The sequence below is a fragment of the Rhineura floridana genome, chromosome 5 (genome assembly GCF_030035675.1).
Source record: "Rhineura floridana isolate rRhiFlo1 chromosome 5, rRhiFlo1.hap2, whole genome shotgun sequence".
NCBI classification, from domain to species: domain Eukaryota; kingdom Metazoa; phylum Chordata; class Lepidosauria; order Squamata; family Rhineuridae; genus Rhineura; species Rhineura floridana.
This window is the reverse complement of record NC_084484.1, coordinates 157,160,054-157,183,108: the sequence shown is the minus strand read 5'-3', so window position 1 is coordinate 157,183,108 and position 23,055 is coordinate 157,160,054. Positions and strand designations below refer to the sequence as shown.

Genomic DNA, 23,055 nt, shown 5'->3' with positions numbered 1-23,055 from the left:
GTAGCCTTTCCCCAAGCGTGGCTCCCCTCCTCTTTTTTCCGGTAGAGCTTCTCTCAACTTTGGGCCCGCAGCTGTTACTGAACTACAACTCCCATCATCCCTTACCATGGGCCATACTGGCTGGGGATGGTGGCGTTGTAGTCCAACAACAGCTGGGGGCCCAAACTTGGGAGGAGCTCTTCTGGAGAAAAAGAGAAGTGTTCTTAAATGATGTGTCTTGTTCTCAAATTACCTTATGAGTATTTATGATTAATTAACTGATTCAGAAAAGGACAGAAATACATGTAAGACGTTCTCTGTTTTTAACACCCAGGAGGTTCTGCAGTGTACATCATGTGATCTAATTTGCTTGCAGAGAGCGGAAAAACTTGGATTTCAATGTATTTTATGCCCCCACCCCAAGATAGAGCCCAACATACTCTACTTCCACTTAGCATCTGCTTCTGCAATTGAAAGAACGTAAAGTAATTTTAAAAATTGCTCCAAGAAATGGTTAGACCACAAGAGCTGTATTTAAAGACTATTCAACAAATATAAAGAAGACATTGATTACAAAGCTGCCTGCATTCTTTTCTCTGGATAGGATATGTGAGGCTGTTGGAACACATTCAGTTCTTACCTCTTGTTGTTTCAGCTTTTTAGGGCAGATCCACTGGTATTGCTTCTGTCTAAAGATTTTCGGTTGAAACCAATGTAATGGTGGTCATGGGTAAAGTGCTTGCCTGTGTAAACATTTGTAAATCTACTCTCACCCCACCGTCACTGGGCCACCTGTAAGTTTGTTTATAACATTTAGTATCCTACACTTTATGGAAACCCACAGCATAACAATGATGACTATGACACAGGAGGTGGCTGCAGAGGAAGGCTCTGAAGGGGAGCCTCACCACCAGCCTCTGGTTGAAATGGACGAGGAAGAGTGCTGCCTTTGAGGGTGGAGGGAAGAGAGCTACCCACTTTTGCTGCTAGACTGTCCTTCATGTTCTTGAATGGACAGATGGGCTTGTGTTCAAGGTGCAGAGCTGGCCAGGCAGGAATCTCCCCCAAACTGTTTTTTTTTTAAAAGTGTTTTTAAATTTGTATATGTGTATATTTGTTTTTAATGTTTTTAATTGTTGTAAACTGCCCAGAGAGCTTCGGCTATGGGGCGGCATACAAATGTAATAAATAATAATAATAATATAATAAAAATAATAAAATAAAATTTTATTTTTGAGTCGCCTATCTGGCCGAATGAACGGCCACTCTAGGCGACGTACATAATACAGTAAAATACAATATAAAAACCAAGAAAGGGCCGTAATCGATAATTAATTTAAACACCAGTTAATAACAACAATTAAAAGACTAACCTACCCCAGAAATCCCATAGGCCTGCCTGAACAGCCAGGTTTTCAAGGTCCGGTGGAAACTTGACAGGGAGGGGGCATGGCGAAGATCGAATGGGAGGGAAATCCAGAGGGTGGGAGCCATGATCGAAAATGCCCTCTCTCTGGTCCGCACCAGCCTAGCTACTTTAACTGGTGGGACCGAGAGAAGGTCTTGTGTGGCTGATCTTGTCAGGCGGCATGATTGGTGATGCTGGATAATAATAATAATAATAATAATAATAATAATAATCTGTTGTTAATATTGCTATTATTTATATTGCCATTCTTAAAAATTCCATTCCAGATTTTTTTTGCTTGAAGAAGCAAAGGTGGATTATATTTGTGCAGGTGGAGCAGGGCTGGAGTGCTTTTGGAGCCACCCTGTGATCAGCTTTGCAGGGCCACCCAAATGGTTTATGGGGTCTGGTGCAGTTATGATGTTGTTGCCTGCTACATGTGTGTGCATGTGTGTACAAAGCTGAGGGCCACATGTGAGAATTATTGCATGCATAGACTACATGTGAGAATGTTTGCCTGCAGCTCCTCCTTGCCCTGGGATCAAGCAGAATGATAAATGTGCTTCATTTTTCCTTAAATGAGGATAAGGGAATAGGGATCTCCTGAGTACCTCCTCCAAATTCCAGACACCTGGCAGACCATTTTTTGCTTCCTGGGGCTCAGTCTCATGGGTTTTTCTGGTTCTGGCCTACTGCTGGCTTTCTCCACTGCTCACTCAGGAAGGATCCCTCCCTTAAGTTGTGGCCTCACACCACTCCTACGCTATTCCCTGTGGTAACTGCCACAGAGAATTAGTCTCCAGTAGCACCTTATCTGGAAATTTTGGGGGCATTCACTTACTCGCTTACTACTTGAATTCTTTCTGCGGTGGGCGTGGAGTTCTTTCTGTAACAACAACAGGTCACCTAGTCTGCCACAGAATCCCTCCTTAAAGCCTCCCCTGTCCCTTCTCACCTTGCAACAAACTCTGTAACCAGGGCTATTTAGCCTGGGTCAGTCATAAGCAGGCCTGACCAATCTTGTCTCTATTGCTGTCCAGACATAAAAAAGTTTTTTACATCACTATGATTGGTTTAGACTCCCTTACAGTTGTGCAGCAGGCCTAGCTAATAAGCAGCCCCCCCCAGCTTCTCAAGGGTACTTTTTACAGCCAGATTAAGCCTCAAATTAGCATCTGTTCTGTTTCATACACATATGTAAAATATTTACTTCATCATGGCCTGTGGAAGGTCCCATTATGTCACAATTACATGTTCAGATTCAGTGCCATTTTACACTCTGATATTCCATTTCCTCTTTTTATGAAAACTTTAAATATGAAGGATTCTGGTGAGCAATGTGGCAGGGTCAGGGCAGGGGCCAATGGTGTGCACAGGAACTAAGGTAGGGGGCCCTTGGTTTGTGGAGGCCTGGGGCAAATGGCCCCAGCTGCCCTCCTCTGGGCAGCCCTGCAGCTTGCAGTGTTACCAAGTTGTATGGCTTGTGCAGGATTGCAGAACAACACAGTGTAACAGACCCTGCTACTCCCAGCATGGCCCAGAGTGAGCTCTCTCTTATTTGCTGCTCAACTTTCAGTGTACTGCTGCTCCAATTCTAGGATTCCAATGAATTCTCTGTCACCTGGTGTGGATAGCTCTCAAAGGATGACTCTTATGAAGTTGTAGGCCTATTAGGGTTGCCAGGTCCATGGCCTGAGACTGATCCTGTATCTTTAGAAGAAGAGAAAGTCAGCCAAGTGCAGGTGTTCTTGCAACTCTGTAATGAGAAAAACCACAAGGTGGCATTCTCCCTTTCCCCTGCACAACTTTTAAAGATACAGAAGACCTCTTGGAGGACAGGCCTGGCAACCCTACGGCCTATACTCTTTATTATGTTCAGCACACACACAAAATGGCTCTTGCTGCCAATTTTTCCAGAGCTCAAACACGCCTTCCTTAGCTATCACAGGTTTTGTAGCAGTTCCTTTTAGTAATCATTCTTTATTTTAGAATATCCATTATTTATATTTTTAAAAACAATAAATCAACATTATAAATCAAAATGTATCCAGCTGGCCTCTTACAGCTTATGGCTTAATTTTATTATTTATGTACTGTTTATAGTAGTTGAAGTGCTAAGTGCTCAGTAACATTGCTGTGTTCCACTCATTTTTACCTAGCACAAATAACATCAGAGCGGAAATTGTAAAAGAAACATACTTTAAAGCTAATTGAAGAAAGATAATTTTTGTAGTTAGTATCCAAAAAACCTGTAAAACCTTGAAAAACAGGCTACAGGCAGTAGCTTTTTGCCACCCTGGCTCATTGCAGACAGTACATTAAAAAAACAGCCACTGAGCTCAGTTTGGTGCCCCCCTCAGCTTGGTGCCAAGGACATCTACCTAGCTTGCCCACCCTTAAGGCCAGCTGTGGGTGGGGGAGGAGTGTGGAAGGGTTTGGCGGAGTCAGGTTGATTGATGAAAAAATCCAAAGTGCAATAAAGAATTTAAATCGGCAAGAACCATTTTTAAAAATTGACAGTATCAGGACATTTGAGCGCAGGATAAAATCCAGGGAATTAAAAAACCTGGGTTAATTAAAATGTTTTGTCTGCAACCAAAAAAACCCTACAGCTAGACTCTAGATGAACTTCTATGGGGAGTTTCACAGAAGAGGTGCCACCACTGACAAAGTCCTCTTCTGGTTGCTGTTAGCCTTGTCTTATGAGGCAGGGGCACCTAAAGAAGGATTTCCGAAGCAGTGCTTGAAGTGGGGATGAAAAAGGGATATTCCAGTTTCCAATTAGGCAAGGCTCAATTTAGCCTCCTGGCCAATTCACAGTCTTTATAGTGGCATAAATTATTTGCTAACAAGCTTAAATTAGTACATTCACACTGAAATAATTACAGTCAGTTACCAGTCATTTGCATGAAAAGAAAAGAATGTGTAGAAATGAAATCAAAACCACATTGCTTGAACTGGGAGAGGATGCCATCCCACTTCTCGGGTGAAAATTTTGTTTTGTATTCTGATGTTAGCAATCTTATCAATAAAGGTTAGCCTCCTTTTACAGCAATGGTAACATTTATAATTTGTACCTGGGACTCACAAATCTATATGGATTCATGTAATTACAACAATCCTTCAGTGTATAGAGCAGGAATGGGGAAACTTTGGCCCCCCAGATGGGCTGCAACTTCTATCACCCCTGACCATTCACCATGCTGATGGGGACTGATAAGTACATAACAAGCTGGAACATCGGAAGCTGTCTTATGCTGAGTCAGATCATCAGTTCATCTAACTCAGTCTACACTGACTGGCAGCTCCTCTCCAGGGTTTCAGGCAGGAGTCTCTCCCAGCCCTTCATGGAATTGCCAGGGATTGAACCTGGGACCTTCTGCACGCAAGGCAGATTCTCTACCACTGGGCTACAGCCCTTCCCCAACTTGTTCGTGGAGTCCAACAACTTCTGGAGGGCCAGAAGTTCCCCTTTTGTGGTGCAGAGCCAGTGAGTTGGCCAGGAATACAAATGTTCCTGAGGGATAATCAAACATAATTTGATACCGTATGGGGAGGTGGAAGGAGAGGAAGGAGGCTGTCCCTACACTACAAAATGGCAACCCCTGGTTTTTCTAGTTGGTGCTTGGCAAATTAATTAATTAATTAATTACTAATTCTTTAATCCTTTTCTCTCTTTCTGTTTCTGTTCACAGGAAAAGTTAACCCAGGAGTGTGTGTTCAGAGAACAATTTGAAGAGAACTGGTATAACACATATTCCTCGAATCTATATAAGCATGTGGACACTGGACGACGATATTATGTTGCATTAAATAAAGATGGGTCTCCAAGAGAAGGGACTAGGACTAAACGGCATCAAAAATTCACCCATTTTTTACCTAGACCGGTGGATCCTGAGAAAGTCCCTGAACTATATAAGGATATTTTAAGCCAAAGTTGACAAAGACATTTCCTTCACTTGAGCCCTTAAAACAAAGTAACCACTATAAAAGGTTTCATGCTGTGGGTTCATAATTGATTAGCTGTGTCATCACATCAGCTCCACTGTTGCCAAACTTTGTCGCATGCATAATGTATGATGGAGGCTTGGATGGAACATGCTGATTTTGTTCTGCACTTAAAGGGTTTGTCTTCCTGGAGGAGAGCCTATGCCCGCTTGCTTGGTTTATTATGAGAGGAAGGAAGGAAGAGTGAGAACGTGTGAGAGTGAAAAAAGAAAGAGGATGAAAGGGAGAAGCTGAAGCAAGAAGGAAGGGGGAGGGGGAAAGGCCTGATGCATGCTGGGAAACAAGACACGCTTTTAAATTTTTTGATCCATTGTACTTCATCCTATATCAGCATAGCTGCCATACTTTGACTCATCAGGAATATTGGCTGGTGGCCTGCTCAAGTGTACACTGCATTTATAAAAAGAAAAAAAAGGAGGCATGGAGGGCACGGTCTTAGTAAAACAAAAAAAAAAGAGACTTATTTTTTGGTTTGACTGCTCAAGTGGGAGTCATCCCTTGCTGAGTGAAAAGCAAAGACCTCTTAGGTAAAACAAGAAAAGATAAAAAATAAAAATAAAAAATAAAAATAAAAAGGTTTAAATTTATTTATAGAAATTCCAAAGGCAACATTTTATTTATTTTATATATTTATTTATTATATAGAGTTTATTTTTAATTAAATATGTACAGGCCAGATAGGCAGTTTGGAAGCTTTAGGCTCTGTAAAACATTTCGACAGTGAAGGCTGCTCTTGAACCTGTGATAAAATTCATGCAAGTTGAACATAAAGGTGCATGGAGGCAAAAAGAAATCTAGTGATCTTAATGTACTAAAGGCGACAATCTCTTTTGTGCCCATATTATTGTAAAAGTATGCACACCACTCATGACACAGAGTGCTCACTCTTCTGACTGCTTGTTTCATAGCTTAAACTTCCACCCCTCTTCCTCTCCCCCCTCCCCGAGGATTAAAGATAAAACTGGGTCTTCAAAACTTTAATTCTGTGTCTGTAATATTTCCTCTTTGGTAAGTTGACTTATTCCATCTTTGTAAGCTTCACAGTTGTGGAAGAAAGAAAGAAAAGAGAGAAAAGAATATAAGGATTGGTATATATTCTACTTGTTCAAATCTACTGCAGATAATACCAAAGCTAAATGATAAATATGCTCTTTTTATTTAAGCAGAATGCCAGGAACATCCTAATATTGACATTTTGTACTAATTTAAGGTTTTCACAAGTAGTACAAGAGGCCAGGGGCAGGGTTCACTCTTGTAAACTTGTTTAATTGTGCACTTGACTATCTACTTTGAAATGACACAAGTTCCATAGGGGTTATTACTGTAACATCATTTATGGAAAAAATGCTTTCAGTGTGAACTGTCATAATCCATATTAACACCCTTCTTAAAGTAAGACTCTTGCAAAATGAAACTAATAAATCTCTATTGAGAATTGCAATGAGGGGGCAAGTACTATACTCGTTTTATTTCGTGAAGCTATCTTTCAAATGTTCCTGAAGTGTATTATGCAGGCTCCACTGCGTAATGCATGTCATTAATATTATGTAACATAAATAGTGCAAACATACCTTTCGTTGGTGGTTATAATTTTGGAACTTGCCCTTAGAAAGGAGATTTTGTCATAAACCCCTGGGAATAACCGAGGCAGAAATGCTGACAACGACTGTGGTCCAATGCACTGTGTGTGCTGTTTCAACAAAAAGTATGTGCAGTTGTGCAGAGGAAATGTACAAGGTTTTGGAGCAATGCAATCAGCTCAACCTGGCTTTAGTCGTTGCCTGGATTTTATGTAGTTTGGAATGTTGTGCGTTGCACTCCATGTGAGTGATGCCTTCTTCTTTGGTTTGCAGTCAGTGCCTAAAATGACTGAAAGGACGGTTCTGACATTGATCTTGCAACACTCCTAAAGCAACTTGCTGTGGAGTAGTTATTGTGTTGGATGTGATCTAGTTCAATTACCATTGAAATCAGTGACATTGTTGATATTACATGTAGCCTGGGACCATTTATTTGTAACTTTTGAGTTTCCACATGCAAATATTAGTAAGCAGTTTCAAAATTGAGGGTTGTCTCCAACTAAGTTATACTCTGAGTAGACCTATTGAAATTAATGGACTTAATAGTCCATTGTTCATTGATTCCAGTGGGTCTACTTTGAGTATGACATAGCTGGAGACAGCCCAGAGAGATTAAGTACTTTTTATGAACAAATTGGAGAGAACTATCAATATGTTCAAAATGAATTCAGCATTCCATTACATGGTTGTAAGCTGCATAGGATGAGTTCACATGTTCAGTTTTGGGGAGTGGGAACTGCATTGTACTCCTCATAGGGCTACAACTGAAAATAACATCCCTGTGTGTGGTTCTTGCCTTTCTCCAGCATGATGTCAGGTCAGTCTTCCCTTTGTTATGATGTCATCAAGCTTCAAGTTTCCCTGCCCTTGCTAATGGCAATCTGTGCTCTGGAGGAGGGGTGAGGAACTGATGTTAACACAGGTGTGTTTAAACATGGGAGAGGTGGAAAACGCAATATGGGGTGGGAGTTTTCAGAGGCAGCCTTGTGCCATATTTAATGTGTAGTTCTGCCGTTATGGGTAGCCAGTCTATAGTACCCAGTGATGGGGTAACTTTTAGCTGTGATAAGATGCAGTTATTCATGATAAACTGAAGAGATCTGTTCCACATAATTGATAGATGAAATTTATTTTGTGAGCACCATAATGTCTGCACTCAGTTATTCTGAGTGGAATCAGAACAGGAAAATTGTTTCCCCCCCCATTTAAACTGAAAAGCTAGTCCTAATCTGTTCTTGTGTCATATTATAACCAAGACCTTCCGAATTTAGGATAAATTACCAAAAGCTGGGATGGGGCTAAATCTTTCAGTATAAATAAATGAAAGCTAGGTTAATTCCAAGGAATGTTGGACATATAATTGCCAGAACATTTCTGCTTACATCCAATATGAATTGACTTAATTGTTGATCAGGACTTCATTTCTGTTTAAGAATTTGATCCCATTTTATGACAGCTCTTCTATCAAAACCCATTCTATGGTAGTCCACTAGAGACAGATAAACTTTTCCCCCCTGCCTGCCTTGTAAAAATAGGGAGATTGTTAAGCACTTGGAAGGCAACAATAATGAGCTGTGTAACAGTTTGTTGTTACAAACTGTTCAACAGTTTGTTGTAAGACTGTAATCATCACCCCCACTTTAAAAGAAATAATTCCACAATCTTCAGTAGGATTGTAATCGTAAATTACTTTTCAGTTGTGTTTTTAATAATTGGGACCAGAAAATTATTGTTCTCTCTGTTCTAAATGAAGAAATGAGTTAAAGGTCATATAGCATGTTCAACATCCAATAATAAAAGACATATATACATTTTGCGTAAAAGTGGATTCAAGTAGCAATAAGTATCTGAATTTGCACTAAGTCCACAACAAAAATGTTAAGGACACCTATAGTGAAGGTCAGCTTTGCCATGAATTGACCACAATAACAAGACCATACTTTTTAGCCTTAATGTGGAATTTGCTGGTATTTTTGATCATAGACAGATCATTAATATTACTTAATGTGTTTTTTATTTAATTTATTTTTTGTATTTTTTAAAGAAAGGACTAAAATGAGCAAGAAAAATGTTATGACTTTATGGCCGTTGATACAATAAACGGTAATCAATTTATTCAAATAACCCATAGTGCTGTGTATATACCTATTGGATTTTTGTAGATAACTGAATTAACACATACATTATCTTGGTAATGGATGGTCCAACACAGAGCCTTTTAACATTTAGCATATAACAGAAGTCAAACAAAAGTTTGATTGGTCACTTCTATAGAAACCCCCATGTACTGTATGTCTTTAAGCTGGGAGCAGCTTTCATAGGTTATTCATTGTTCGTACATGTTCACTCCTGTGGTCAGGACTGAATGGGAATGAAAGTTAGTAAGCCCTCCATGAAATAATCCCAAAATAGGATTTTTTTAAAAAAAAACACGCTTATATGGTGGATAAGTGGTGAGAAATTAAATTTCATGGAGGCCCCAACAGCAGCAGTAGCATGAGTCCTGGGACCTCATTTCCTTCCTGAATACACAGACATTCACTTTAGCATCATGGTTGGGTTGTCAATCTGAAAAATGATCATAGGTGGATCCTGGTCCATCAATTGCCAAACTTCACTAACACAGATGGTTGCTTATTCCAATCAAGACGTATTTCTTACAAACAGCAAATGACTAAGGCTACTCCTTATACTGTTGCTTTTCGATGCCTTGGAAATATGCAGAGTGCACTGTAGTGGGTGGGTTAACAAGTGGAAACTGTTATTGCTGCTATTCTGATGCTACGGACAAACAGAAGCCTTCGTAGCACCTCTTTAAAATTCACACAGAGCAATCTGAACAACCTGGTGTTATATGCTTGATAACATGTAACTGTACATACAAATGGAAATACGTTCTTTGGATAAATGTATTGTTACAGAATTTTGAAAATGAGTATTATTTCCTCATAGCTCCATCAGTTCCAAAATAAGATAATTTCTGCGGCGGCGACAACAGAAACACTCATAGTTTTTAAGAGAATTTATGAGAAAGCCTCGTATATGAAGCAATTAAGGAATGATTTCTATTATGTGTGCCTTGTGCCAGAAAAGCAGGATATATATTTAAATAGAAATTAATGAGCATGTATGATCATTTAAATATTGGGGTGGATGGGAATTCTCTTTTGGCCACTCGGGCTAGCTTCACTGCATAAGCAACACGTGGTTGCTTGGAATAGCTGCTAGTGAAGCAGCAGACCATGCAAGAGGCTCATCCCAGAATATTTTGCAAAGTAGCAGAAGATGCTAATCCAAGGTGGGATCCAAGACTACTGCTCTCATGTCAGCTGCCACATTGTGAGGAGGGATCCTGCAACCCACCTCTTGGACCACACAGTGCTGCTATTTGGGTGTCCTCAAATGTCTTGGCCTGGCTCTATTTCTGACACAGTCAAGTTTTCAGATACTGCTATTGGCAAACCCGTTAAGAGACTGAGCCTTAATATGGAAATATTATCTTTGAGGTCTAAATTAATCTTCTCTTTTGAAAGCAGTACTCAAAAGGCACAATCCTCTTACATGAAAGTCAACGGGATTTCCCCCTTTCTATTACTGAGATCAGCACTGTGGCCAAGTTAACCAAGTTAATTGACTTCATGTACAGGAGCTTAGGCATAATTTAGTGTAACTACCTGTTCAACACAAGTCTTCATGTTATTACTGAATCAAGCCTCCCATTTCATGGGAGTGTCTATGCTGTATTTGGAGCCTGTAGGAGACGGAGAATGCACTTTTGTTAGGTACATTGGGTATCCTCATTGCTAAGTGTTTTGCACATCATTTTAACCTTTAGGCACAGATTCTTGTTATGCTTTCATCTGCTAGACTGAGGAGGAGCCCTTTTGTTCTTGGAATTGGCTTCCTATGAAGGGTAGATTTATGCCCTGCAATCAAACTATTTTCTGTCCTTTTTGGTACGATAAGAAGATTGCATATTCAGATTGCAGTCTGTGAATCTGTTCCAATTAAGGCCTGTTTCCCAGCCATCAAATTATTATTTGCAGCATCTCTGTGTAGTATAAATGTGGACAGTAGGATTTAACACAATGTTCTCATTGACATCTCCAGAAGAATGAGATATCTTTAGCACAAGTGGATGCTGCTATTTGTGAGACGATTTGAGACAAAATGATCCCAAACCCCACATTATTACTTTTAGTGGTGCACTGGAGGAACTAGCCCCATGGTGGTGGTAGTGATGTTACCCAATCTGTACATAGCCTTGCTGTGTGGGACAGCTGTTCTCATGTTTGCCACAATCTAAATCGGGATATGTGTACTCCAGCCCTGGTGATGGGGAGCGGACAGATTTCAAAGTTTGTGAAACAAATACATGAAAAGGTTCAACAAAGGGCAGTGCATTGCTCCAAGAAGGAGGGTATCTGTGCTTGTATTTGCCTGGTATTCTCCTTTTTTTCAGCAGTATGGTACAGAGACTGCTCAGCCTCCAAAGCAGGGATGCAACACCTCTTTCAACCCAAGGGCCACATTCCCTGCTGCGCAACCATCAGGGGAGCCATGTGCCCAGTAGTGGTTGAAGCCAGCAGCAATTACTCTTCTCTTTGTATAATAAGCTACATTCCAGGAATGTAGACTCACTCTGATATCAATGCTAAAGCACCTTGGACAGCTCCTTGAAAGTTCAGACTAAAACCCTGAGCGGATTCACTGCCCCACTGACATGGGAGCCGCCAGTGTCCACTACATTCCAGCTAGGGATAGGTGTGTAATACGATACAGTTCACATTTCCGGCTGAATCTGTCAGATTTGCACTTTCCAAAACAATATGAAAACCAAAACATCCTTCAAAGTTTGCACTTACCGGAATTTTGAAATGCAGTTTGCCAACCAAGCAGTATTTACAAAAATGCATTTTATGGGAAAGTATGTATAAAAATGCTTATCTTAGTGAAAATGGCATAAAATGCATTATATAATGAGAAATGACTTGCAAAAATGTATACATTAGTCCAAACTGCCAACAAAATGTGTTTATTCTGAGAACTTCACACTAAAACGCTGGAGAATTTTCATGAGAATTAAAAAAAAATCACAAATTGCTGCAGAAATATGGAGAACTTAAGATTGGGAAAATGAGAAATGGAGAGAACTGAAAATTGGCAGGTCTTTCCATTCCTAATTCCAGACCTGTAAAAGTAAGAGGCACAATAGTTCAAGGACACATTTCAGTCAGGGAAAAGTCTCAAGGAGGGCACAGAGCAGGGTGATGAGGGAAGTGACCTTGGGAAAGTCTGAAGGACCAGCTAGAGAGGCCTGGACCTGAGACTCCCCACTGCTGCTGAGGAATTAAACATAAGAAGAATTAAACACAATGGCAGGGATGGGATGGGCAAGTTGTAATGTGATATTCCTGCGACAGAAGCTCTACTTTAATGACTCCCAACAGGTCATACCACTTTTACTGTGCTATAAACTGATCACCTTGAGAAGCTCAGTCTGTCATTGATAAAGAATGGAATGTTGCTTTACTTTCAAAATGCTATGTGGAGAGCAATCCTATCAGGAGTGTAGTTGTCTGGGGTCCTGGGGGATCTTAGACCCTTTACTTTTTTGGGAGCCATGTCCCAGCAGGGTGCCTATGTCTCCAGCGTCCTATGAACCAATCAGCATGAAAGGGGAGTATGTTAGCCATTGAGAGGAGTCCCAGTGAGTGTCGACTGCAAGCAAGCCTTTATTAATTCCTGCTTCAAAAAGCTAAGGCAAGTTGTGGAGAGTGAGAATTCTGTAACTGCCGAAGAAGAGACAGTGAATCCTGATGAAAGCTTCCCATCTTACATCATCAAACAGTTGGGCAGCAGCAGGAGATAAACATATAGACATTGAATTCAGTAAATCCAGCAATGTCTCTGACAATGAGAAAGGACAGTCAAATGGTGACAATGACAGAGAAGCAGAAAGCAAGATTCAAGTCTGGCCAGATTATTCTGTGATTTTAGAAGGTAGTGTAAACTTAGAAGTGGTTGTGACCACCATGAAAGGACTCTGCACTTCTGAATTTGCCGCTACACTACTGAATCCTATACATATTTACTCAGAAGTAAATGCCAGTGAGTTCAGTGGGGCTTGCTCCCAGTAAGTGAACATAAAAAAGCCCTCTTCTCCAGAGAGTTTGGAACGTAGTACCATTTAAAAACTGGAAAAATATTCCAATAACATTTGGTTGAAAGCATAGCTTTCATGGTCTTAAAAGCTTGACGGTAGCCACCAAAGGCAACACTTTGGAAAGAAGCTCCTCTGAGGATGCATGGGAGGAAGAAGAAGAATGGAGTTAATGGATTATATGTTGATGAAATTTGCAGGTTATACACGGAACAATTTATTTATTTATTTATTTATTGTATTTGTACACTGCCCCATAGCCAAAGCTCTCTGGGCGGTTTACAACAACTAAAGGGCAACTCTCTCCACTAATTTCACTGGCCCCAAAAACAAGTGTATGGGCTAAACCCAAAGGACCAAAATTACTCCTGATGTTGGGTTTATACTTTCACTGACCAATGTAATGGCCTTAGAAGAAAAATAATTGGATCATTTCTAACATGGCACAATAGTACTGCATGTCTCTGTTGACAAGGCTGTCTCCATGTGTGAGGTCCCGGGGCAGTAGCCCCCATTGCCTCCCTCCCTCATTAAAAAGGGCCCGCTCTCTTGTAGGTGTACTTAGGTAAGGTCCTCCCATGTATGTTGATTCTACATAACCAAATGCTTGAATAGGACTTCAGCTGCGTGATCTTCAACATGTTCACAAAGAAGTAAGGCCTACTGAGTTCAGTGGGATTTGTACTGCTTAGTGAGTGTGTTTAGGATTGCAGCCTTAACCACTATTCTATATCAGCACAGAATCTACAATAAGGGCAGATTCTAGACTAAGCCTGCAATCCCATACATGCTTACCTGGGCTGAGTGGGAGTAAGTCCCACTGAATCAATAATACCTTATTTCTGAGTACACATGCATAGGGTTGCACTGGAATCTGCAAACCGACACCAAGCATACTGGAGAGTAAGTCCCATTGAGGTCAGTGTGACTTCTGAGTGTAGAAAAATCTGACAAGTCAAGTTTTTTTTTAAAAAAAACAAACAAATTTCCTAATATGGGACAACTTTAACAAAAGATAAGATATTTTATTCTAGACTTGGTATATACACTCTATTCCTATACACATCTATTTATATGCAGAAAGCATTTTGAAAATTTGCAACTGTATCAAGCTGACAATATAAAAATTTTGCAACACCTGGAAGACTTTTGCAGCAAACACATTTTTCCACTCTCAGCTGCTTTGCAAGCAAAGTCACCTTGACTCATTTAGTTTTTTCTTCAGAGAGAAATAGTTGCATGTGGAATGTTAATTAATCTCCACTGTGGAGGGTAGTACACTCATCTTTAATTTACTCATGAAGAATAACAGCAAAGAATTTCTGAAGAACATTCCACAACCTTTACAGAAATGTGACAAAATTTTACTGGGACTTAGTCTCAGAGTTTCTATGTAGCCATTTTATTGGGATCATTAAAGAGTGAAGTTTATTCAATTTCTAGGCCTTCCCCAGAAGGCTCACAGTACCTTCCAATATATAAAACATCCAAGTATCATTATAAACATACAGTACTAACAGTCATAAAGCTAACAATGGTTAAAATTCCAATTAAAAAAATACAAACTCAAATACAGGAAATTCAGATCTCAAGAAGTACAATTTCAGTAAACACCTTTCCTTAAAAAGTGAGATACAGAAGGCCTGCGCTGGTTTTGAAGGAAGTGGAATGTTGGGCTCAGGTGGGCCATTTCAGGGGGGTGGGGAAGATTTGTAAGCATGACAACTGGCAAGATGGTACTCTGCTTGTCAGCTGACCCCCATTTTCAGCAGCAGAGCTGCTAACTTGTAATTTAAAAAAAAAATCCTAATACCTGGGCAGAAGGAAGAACCTGATGTGGGTCTGGGGGTGGCACAAGTGATGGAGCCCAGGTATTTCTGGTGGGGCAATAAGTAGATACCAATAATTTTGGGTGGGTCCCACGTGACACCTATCTAATTCTCTAAAGCAAGTGTGTGTGGGTCATTTTCAGCCTGAGGGTCTCAGGGGCCACGTTCCAGGGGCCACATGATAGAGGGGGGCAGGGGCAGAGGCAAAAGTAGTCAGAACAAGAGGTATGACTCTTACCTTTGCACTGTAAAGCTCAGAGGTTTCGACATGCACCTGCACTCCACATACACTGCTCTGTTCTCCATCCAAGCAAGGAAGAGACATTAGCGCAGTTCAAGGAGACATTTTGCCCACGTAAGAAGCACTCAAGGAGGATGCTAGGCAGGGCCATTGAGGGTTGCCTGGAGATGGGTGTGGCCTGGGAAGAGTCCTGAGGTCCATAGAGAGAGGCTCGGAGGGCCGCATTCGGCCCTTGTGCCTAAGGTTCCTTAACCCTGCTCTAAAGTGAGTGTTACCAAATCTCAGAGGTCTCACCCCATTTCAAGGTTTCAGCCTCCTTCTCCAAAGGTCTGCGGGAAAGGAATTAAACTTGAAGCTGAGGAATCTCAGGCCAGAAGCAAGGGAACCAAGCTGTTTTCCATCAGCCCTTTGTCCACTTTTCTCTGCCATTCTCTTTTCCATCCCACCCTATTTCCCCCAGCATGTTTCTGTTCTCCATGGAGCTTTCCTCTCTTTCTGAAGAAACCACAAGGAGGCAGACACCAACAGAAGTATAAACACACGTTTATATTCAAAATGCATGGGAGACAGGGCAATGATCTTGCACTGGAGGTCAGCTGTCAGTCTTGCCTGCTTTTCCAGTGGTTGCCCCTATAGCTCCTTGGTGTTTTGTCATGGAGATGCACCTACAAACACAATGGCGAGGCAGGCATGGCAGGTGAGTGGCTGCAGCACTAAAGGCAGCTCCTAGTGAGCAATTTGCTCCAGTGAAGGCTAAGCATGCCTTCACACTGTAAGGATTTTGTGGGAGGGATTCCGTCACGTACCAGAAATGTAGGTTTGTGCACTTTGGACAGCTCCTTGAAAGTTCAGACTAAAACCTGGAGTGGATTCTCTGCCCCACTGATACTGGAGCCACCAGTCTCCACTGGATGTGACAATGCTAGTGTAGGAAGGAATCACCCCATTTGTCCACACTGGCAGGATGCTCTATCCAGATGCTACCATAATGGCATGGATGGACCCAGCCATTCAGAAGGACCTTCCATGCCCCTGTGGTTCCAAAGTCACAGGTTTTGCAGCCTGCCACTGCAGAGAAAACATGCAGAGTAGGGGGAAATAACTTAGACCTGAGTTTTGTTTCTTATTATTTTTAAATAATAGTCTTACGGTGGACAGATATTTTCTGAATGTGTGACCAGGCCAGAGTGAAATCACAACCACTGGAGGTCACACACCTTATGCACATTTGAGAGAGTGTCTGAAAGAGCCTACATACATACACACTGTCCCTGTGTAGGCTATGTTCACATGACTGGAGTACTACAAACACATATCTGTCTGCGTGAACAACACCAATATGTGTACAACCTGTATGTGCATAGCTCTTTTAGACATTATGTCAAGTGTGCATTGAGGGTTGGGCCAGCGGATGAGATTTTGCTCTGGCTCCCTCCTTCTATGTATGCTCAGAAAATGCCTGAATCGATCAGATAGTCAAAGTGACTCATGTACAACATGGCCAATATGAACATGATAGTAAGAGAACACCATCCTTTCTTGCAATGGGAGGAGAAGAAAGATCAGCATATCAATATTTCATCAAGGATACTGAAGTGCTTGTGATTGAGCCTACAGACAAGAAAAGTACAGAATTCAGAAGTGTCCCCTCTGGCTTCCCTCTGAAATTCAAAGGGGAGGATGCAAATGACACACTGAACTAAGGGCTGATTTTGAACACGGCATTATTGGAGATCTGTCCTCAAAATGTTATGTTAAAAGAGCTGGGTCACAGATCACAATGGCAGACCTTGAGTTTTGTCTAATGTGGCAAGTTTTTCCTTGTTTTTTTTTCAAATCAGTGCTGCAGTGAGTCAGCAAAAGTGCAGGAAAATCCTGCAGTAGAATTTGTCAGTATTTAATGGAAAGGATTTTCCACTCTTTTGTGACACTTGTGCCAGCTCTCCTGCCTGTATGTTAACTCCAAAACAAATTAAATAGGCTGCAATCTGTGTTACATACACAGAATAAAATAATACATCAGCCACTTCCAGATCTATTTCAGTAAATTTTATCTCTTCTACAAGAAGCTGAACTATTTATTTATTATTTATTTACTTATGACATTTCTATACCGCTTTATATTATTTGGAAAACAAATCTCAAAGCGGTTTACAACCTAGATTAAAACATTGAACAATTCTAGTTGAGACATTAACCTGGAAGGAATCTAGTTCATATTTTGATGCATTTTTCTAATTTATTCTCTGGGGTTTCCATTTGTTGTAGTCTTTCAGGTCAGCTTGTTGGATGGGGGAGGGAACTCAATTTCAGTTGTCCTGTTCTAATCTGAGTGAAATCTCATCAGGCGCTGGGTGGACTTAGGTTAAAGAAAAAGCAGAGAGTCATTACTGTCAAGGATGCTTGGGCAACGAAGGGATAAATCAGTGGTGCCTGGTGATATAACTCAGTGGTAGAGCATCTGCTTTGGAAGCAGAAGGTCCCGATACAGAGCTTCATGTTTTCAGTGAGCAGATGATGTGAAAGATCTCTGTCTGAGACCTTAGAGAGCTATTTTTAGCCAGTATAGAGAGGAGTGGGTTTGATAGGGATGGGGAAATTGTGGTCCTCCAGATGTTACTGGACTACCATACACATCATCCTTGACCATTGGCTATGCTGGTTGAGGCTGATGGGAGCTAGAGTCCTACAACATGTGGAGAACCTCAGTACAAGGATGATCAGGGTACTGGAAACAAAGCCCTATGAGGAGAGACTGAAAGAACTGGGCATGTTTAGCCTTAAGAAGAGAAGACAGATAGCACACTTCAAATACTTGAAAGATTGTCATACTTGAAAGTACTTGAAAGAGGGCCAGGATCTCTTCTCCATCATCCCAGAGTGCAGAACACAGAATGGGTGAATGGGCTTTTACCATCTGGTCAAGAGAAAGTTGCTGTGACACCCTCAGCAGCCTGTTGTACTGTAGCAACTTTGCAAGGCACATTAGGGACAAGGTTCGTTGCCACAGTTGTAGCAAGTCCAATGGAGGAGTCCATTGATCCCATTTGTACTGGATCAGTTTTGATTATTGCAGTCTGAGGATGTGGACAAGCTGCTTGAAGAAGTGCGGCCAACCACCTGCCCCCTCAAACCTTGCCCATTTTGGTTTCTTAGAACCAGCAATAGGGGATCATTCAGTGTATCAAAGGACCGATCAGTGCTTTAATGGAAGAGGAGGGAGTACCATTTGCTTGGAGGTGGTGGTGATGTATCACCTCCTTAAGAGATCGCCCTGGACCCAGAAATGTTAAACAACTATCGTCCATGTGAATATCCCCTTTTTGGGCAAAGTGCTTGAGAGGGTGATGGCAGTCCATGCTTGGAAGAAACGGATTACTTAGATCCATTCCAGTCTGGCTTCAGCTCTGGTCATGGCACTTAAACTACCTTGGTCACACAGATTGATGACAGTTGTGAGGAGAGAGACGAGGGGAGTGCAACCCTGCTCATTCTTCTTGATCTCTCAGTGGATTTAGATACTGTTGACCACAGTATCCTTCTAGAGCAGCTCAGGGAAGTGGGGATTGGGGGTACTGTGCTTCAGTGGTTCTGCTCCTATTTCCAGGGCCATTTCCACAACGTAGGTGTGTGAGGCCATTTTTGGCACCATTAGAGTTGTGCTGTTGTGTCCCTCGGGGTTCCATCTTGTCTCCTATGCCATTTAACATCTACATGAAGCTGCTGAGAGCTGTTATCAGGAGATTTGGAGTGTGCAGATGACACCCAGCTTTATCTCTCTGTTCCATCTGAATTGGGAGAGGTGGTTGGAGTGTTAGGCTGGTGTTTGGAGGCAGTGATAGGCTGGATGTGGGCCAATAAATTGAGGCTGAATCCTGAAAAGACAGAGGTGTTATGTATCCTGAGTTCTCACATCCAAGAAGTGGGGAGATGACCTGTCCTGGACTGGGTTGTACTCCCCTGGAAAGATCAGGTCCATAACTTGGGCATGCTCTTGGATTCAACCTTGTCACTACAGGCTCAGGTGGCTAGGAGTGCCTTTTTCTAGCTCTGACTGGCTTGTCAGCTATGGCCCCTTTTGGACAGAGTTGACTTGGCCACAGTATTCCATGCTCTGGTAGCTTCCAGATTGGATTATTGCAGTCTGCTCTATGTGGGGCTACCCTTGAAGATGACTTTGAAACTTCAACTGGTCCAAAATGCAGTGGTCAGATTACTGGCTAGGGTTGCTCTTAGAACTCATATAACTCCTGTCCTAAAACAGCTGCATTTGTTGCCATGCTAGGGTTTGATGCCATAAATGACTTGGGTCCCAAATATATGAAAGACCACCTCCTTCTCTCCTAGGGTTACCAGGTTTCTGGTTTTTGCCCAGAGACTTCAGATTTCTGGGGTCCTCTCCAGGTCTCCAGGTGAGTCACCCCAATCTCTGAATCAGCTTTCAATAAGTTTCTAGCTGGTCTGGTTCAACAGATACACATCAAAACATCAGCTGCCCCCCACAACTTTTGTTAAATGAGCTTGTAGCTGGCTGCTCTAAACCACCCACTTTCAGGTTTGTAGCCAATAAGTGAAGTCAGAATTGTGATTGACAAGGGATTTGTTGACCTCCAAGCAATAACTAGAACCCATTGCAAGTCCAGAAAACTGTTGTCTTTTCCTGCTTGTCTGAAAATCTCATGAATTGAATAAGTTTATAGGTTTCAGCAGTAGTAAAAGTCTCTCTCTCTCTGTGTGCAGGAGATGTAGAACAAAAAATGACAGCAGGACCTTGGTAGGCAATTGTTTAGTGTAAACAATTTCAGTTATGATTATAATAAAAGTTTTACATGCAGGGTTTTTTAAATTACTTGCAAAAATAGCATATTATACATTTTATCTTTCAAATAATTTTTGAACAGAAATTTAAAAGAAGTGTACATGCAACTTGCTTGCTTATTTATTTATTTTATATCCCGCATTTCCTCCCAGCAGGAGCCCAGGGCGGCAAACAAAAAAACTCAACACACTTAAAAACATCATAAAAACAGACTTTAAAATACATTAAAATAAAATATCTTTAAAAACATTTTTTAAAAAGGTTTTCAAAACTTTTTTTAAAAAAGATTTAAGAACTTTAAAAAGCAATTCCAACACAGATGCAGACTGGGATAAGGTCTTTACTCAAAAGGCTTGTTGAAAGAGGAAGGTCTTCAATAGGCATCGAAACGATAACAGAGATGGTGCCTGTCTAATATTTAAGAAAAGGTAATTCCACAGGGTAGATGGCACCACAGTAAAGGTCTTTCCTATGTTGTGCAGAACGGACCTCCTGATTAGATGGTATCTGCAGGAGGCCCTCACCTGCAGAGCGCAGTGATCAAAGGGATAAGATGGTCTCTCAGGTATCCTGGTCCCAAGCTGTATAGGGCTTTGTACACCAAAACTAGAACCTTGAACTTGGCCCAGTAGCTAATAGGTAGCCAGTGCAATTCTTTCAGCAGTGGAGTGACATGCTGGTGATACCCTGCCCCAGTGAACAGTCTTGATACTGCATTTTGCACCATCTGCAGCTTCCAGACCAACCTCAAGGGCAGCCCCACATACAGCACATTACATTAATCCAGCCTGGAGGTTACCAGTGCATTGACAATAGTAGTCAGGCCATCCCTGTCCAGAAACGGCCTCTGCTGTCTTACCAGCTGAAGCTGGTAAAAGGCACTTGATCACTTCAGCCTCTAGCAACAAAGATGGATCCAGAAGCACCCCCAGACTATGGACCTGCTCCTTCAGAGGGAGTATGACTCCATCCAAAGCAGGCAACTGAACAATTATCTGAACTTGGGAGCCACCAACCCACAGTGCCTCCCTCTTGCTAGGATTCAGACTCAGTTTATCGACCCTCATCCAGCCCACCACTGAGTCCAGGCAGTGGTCCAGGGCTTGCACAGCCTCTCCTGATCCAGATGTTACCAGGAAATAGAGCTGGGGATCATCAGCGTATTGCTCACACCTCATTCCAAATCTCCTGTTGACCACTCCCAAGGGCTTCTTATAGATGTTAAACAGCATGGGGGACAAGATGGTACCCTGCAGCACCCCACAGCACAACTGCCAGGGGGCCGAAAGACAATCACCCAAATGCTATTCTTGGAAAACAACCCTGGAGATAGGATCGGAACCACTTGAAAACAGTGCTTCCAATACCCATATCACCAAGTCAGCCCAGAAGGATACCATGTTCAATAGTATCAAAAGCCACTGACAGATCAAGTAAGAGTAACAGGGTCACACTCCCCCTGTCCTTCTCCCGATAAAGGTCATCCATCAGGGCAACCAAGGCCAATTCAGTCCCATAACTAGGCCTGAACCCAGACTGGAATAGGTCAAGAATAGCTGTGAATATAATTTGTTTTAAACAGATTTTAATATTTTATTTTATATTGGTGTGCCCCACCCTGGGACCTTTTAGTCAAGGGCAGGTAATAACTATAATGATAATAATACAAAGGAGGCATCTACAGTGGGCCCTGTTGGGGACTTGGCAACTGGTCAGGGATGCTAAATGCTGATATCAGGCTCTGCATGCCAGGGCTTAACAGGACTCATAGGACCTTTTACAGCCTGAGGGCCACATTCCTTCTTCAGTGACCTTCCAGGGGGTGCATGCTAGTGGTGGCCAGGGAACATGGGAAAGGGAACATGGAGAACCAGACAGACAGAAACCTCTCTGCATTTTTCTCCTCTGCTTCCCAACAGGAGCACATTCTGGGAAAACTGGTAGGAGGCAGAAGGTGGGTGGTGTGCTGGGGGACGTGAAAGGAAAGGAAAGATCTACAAATGGGACTTGCAACAATGCTGCAATGCTCCTTGTTCAGGGCTCCATTCATCCAGTCTTGCCTTCTTTCAGGATACTCCATTACACTCTGCCTTCTCCCATTTCCAGTTCCTCCCACAGGCACTCAGCATTCCATGGCCACTGAGCATTGGGTTGATTGGGGGGTTCCCTCCCCCCTAGGTGAGATTATAAAGAGTGTTTTATATATCTTGGGTTCTCCCAAGCGGGCTGATGCCTCCCTCTTGGGTGTGGATGATGCCATTGTGGCCACATAAGAATCAGCTCTCAGTTAATGGGTGGTGTTCAACTAACTTCTTACACTAGCACTAGAGTTTGCACTAGTACAATGGGGATCCCTCCTCTTCTTCCCCCATGTATACTCTGCGCCATCCCCAAATCTGCTCTAGAGGGTTGAAGGAAAACCCAGAACAGATTTAAGGGGGACGCAGGTTAAGGAGAGGGGAAGATTGTTCTATCACTCAAGGAGAAACCCTTGCACTGATGGAATGATTGCCTTAGTGCTATCAACCCAATGAGTTTGATATTAGTATATAGGAAGAAATTTGCCCTCCCTGGGCCCATACCACCTAGGCCCATACTTTTGCTCTGTAGCTCTGGACACCCCAACTTTATACTTACCAATCATACATCCTTAGGACTGGTGGCATTTGATAATGAATTTTATTTTTTATTATTATTTACACTTACATTCTGCCTTTCTTTCATCAAGGAACCCAAGGCAGCATACATGTGATTCCCAGGCAATATCCCATCCAGGCAGTGACCAGACCCAGACCTGCTTAGCTTCAGCAAGGTGGTGGCCTCATGTGCCTTCAGTCCATACCCTAGGCATTAGAACAACTTAAGCACACTCTGCCCCAGACTTCTGGAATCCTTTTCTAATTGCTAGAAATAATTACTTTTGCTCCCACAAATCATGTATTTGTTTGATGATGATGATAATAATAATAATAATAATAATTAAGAAGATTTATTAGTCACTTGATACTCAAAGGTACCCAAGCAACTT

At 41.9% G+C, this 23,055-nt stretch overlaps 1 protein-coding gene across 1 annotated transcript in view; it reads left to right on the top strand.

Moving 5' to 3' along the window:
* Window positions 1-7,022, top strand: part of FGF9 (fibroblast growth factor 9) — a 71,424-nt gene extending 64,402 nt beyond the window's left edge. The window contains exon 3 of the mRNA XM_061628559.1: window positions 5,083-7,022. Coding sequence (XP_061484543.1) covers window positions 5,083-5,328 — 246 coding nt within the window. The 3' untranslated portion in view covers window positions 5,329-7,022. The remainder of the gene's footprint in view (window positions 1-5,082) is intronic.
* The last annotated feature ends 16,033 nt before the right edge of the window (window positions 7,023-23,055 follow it).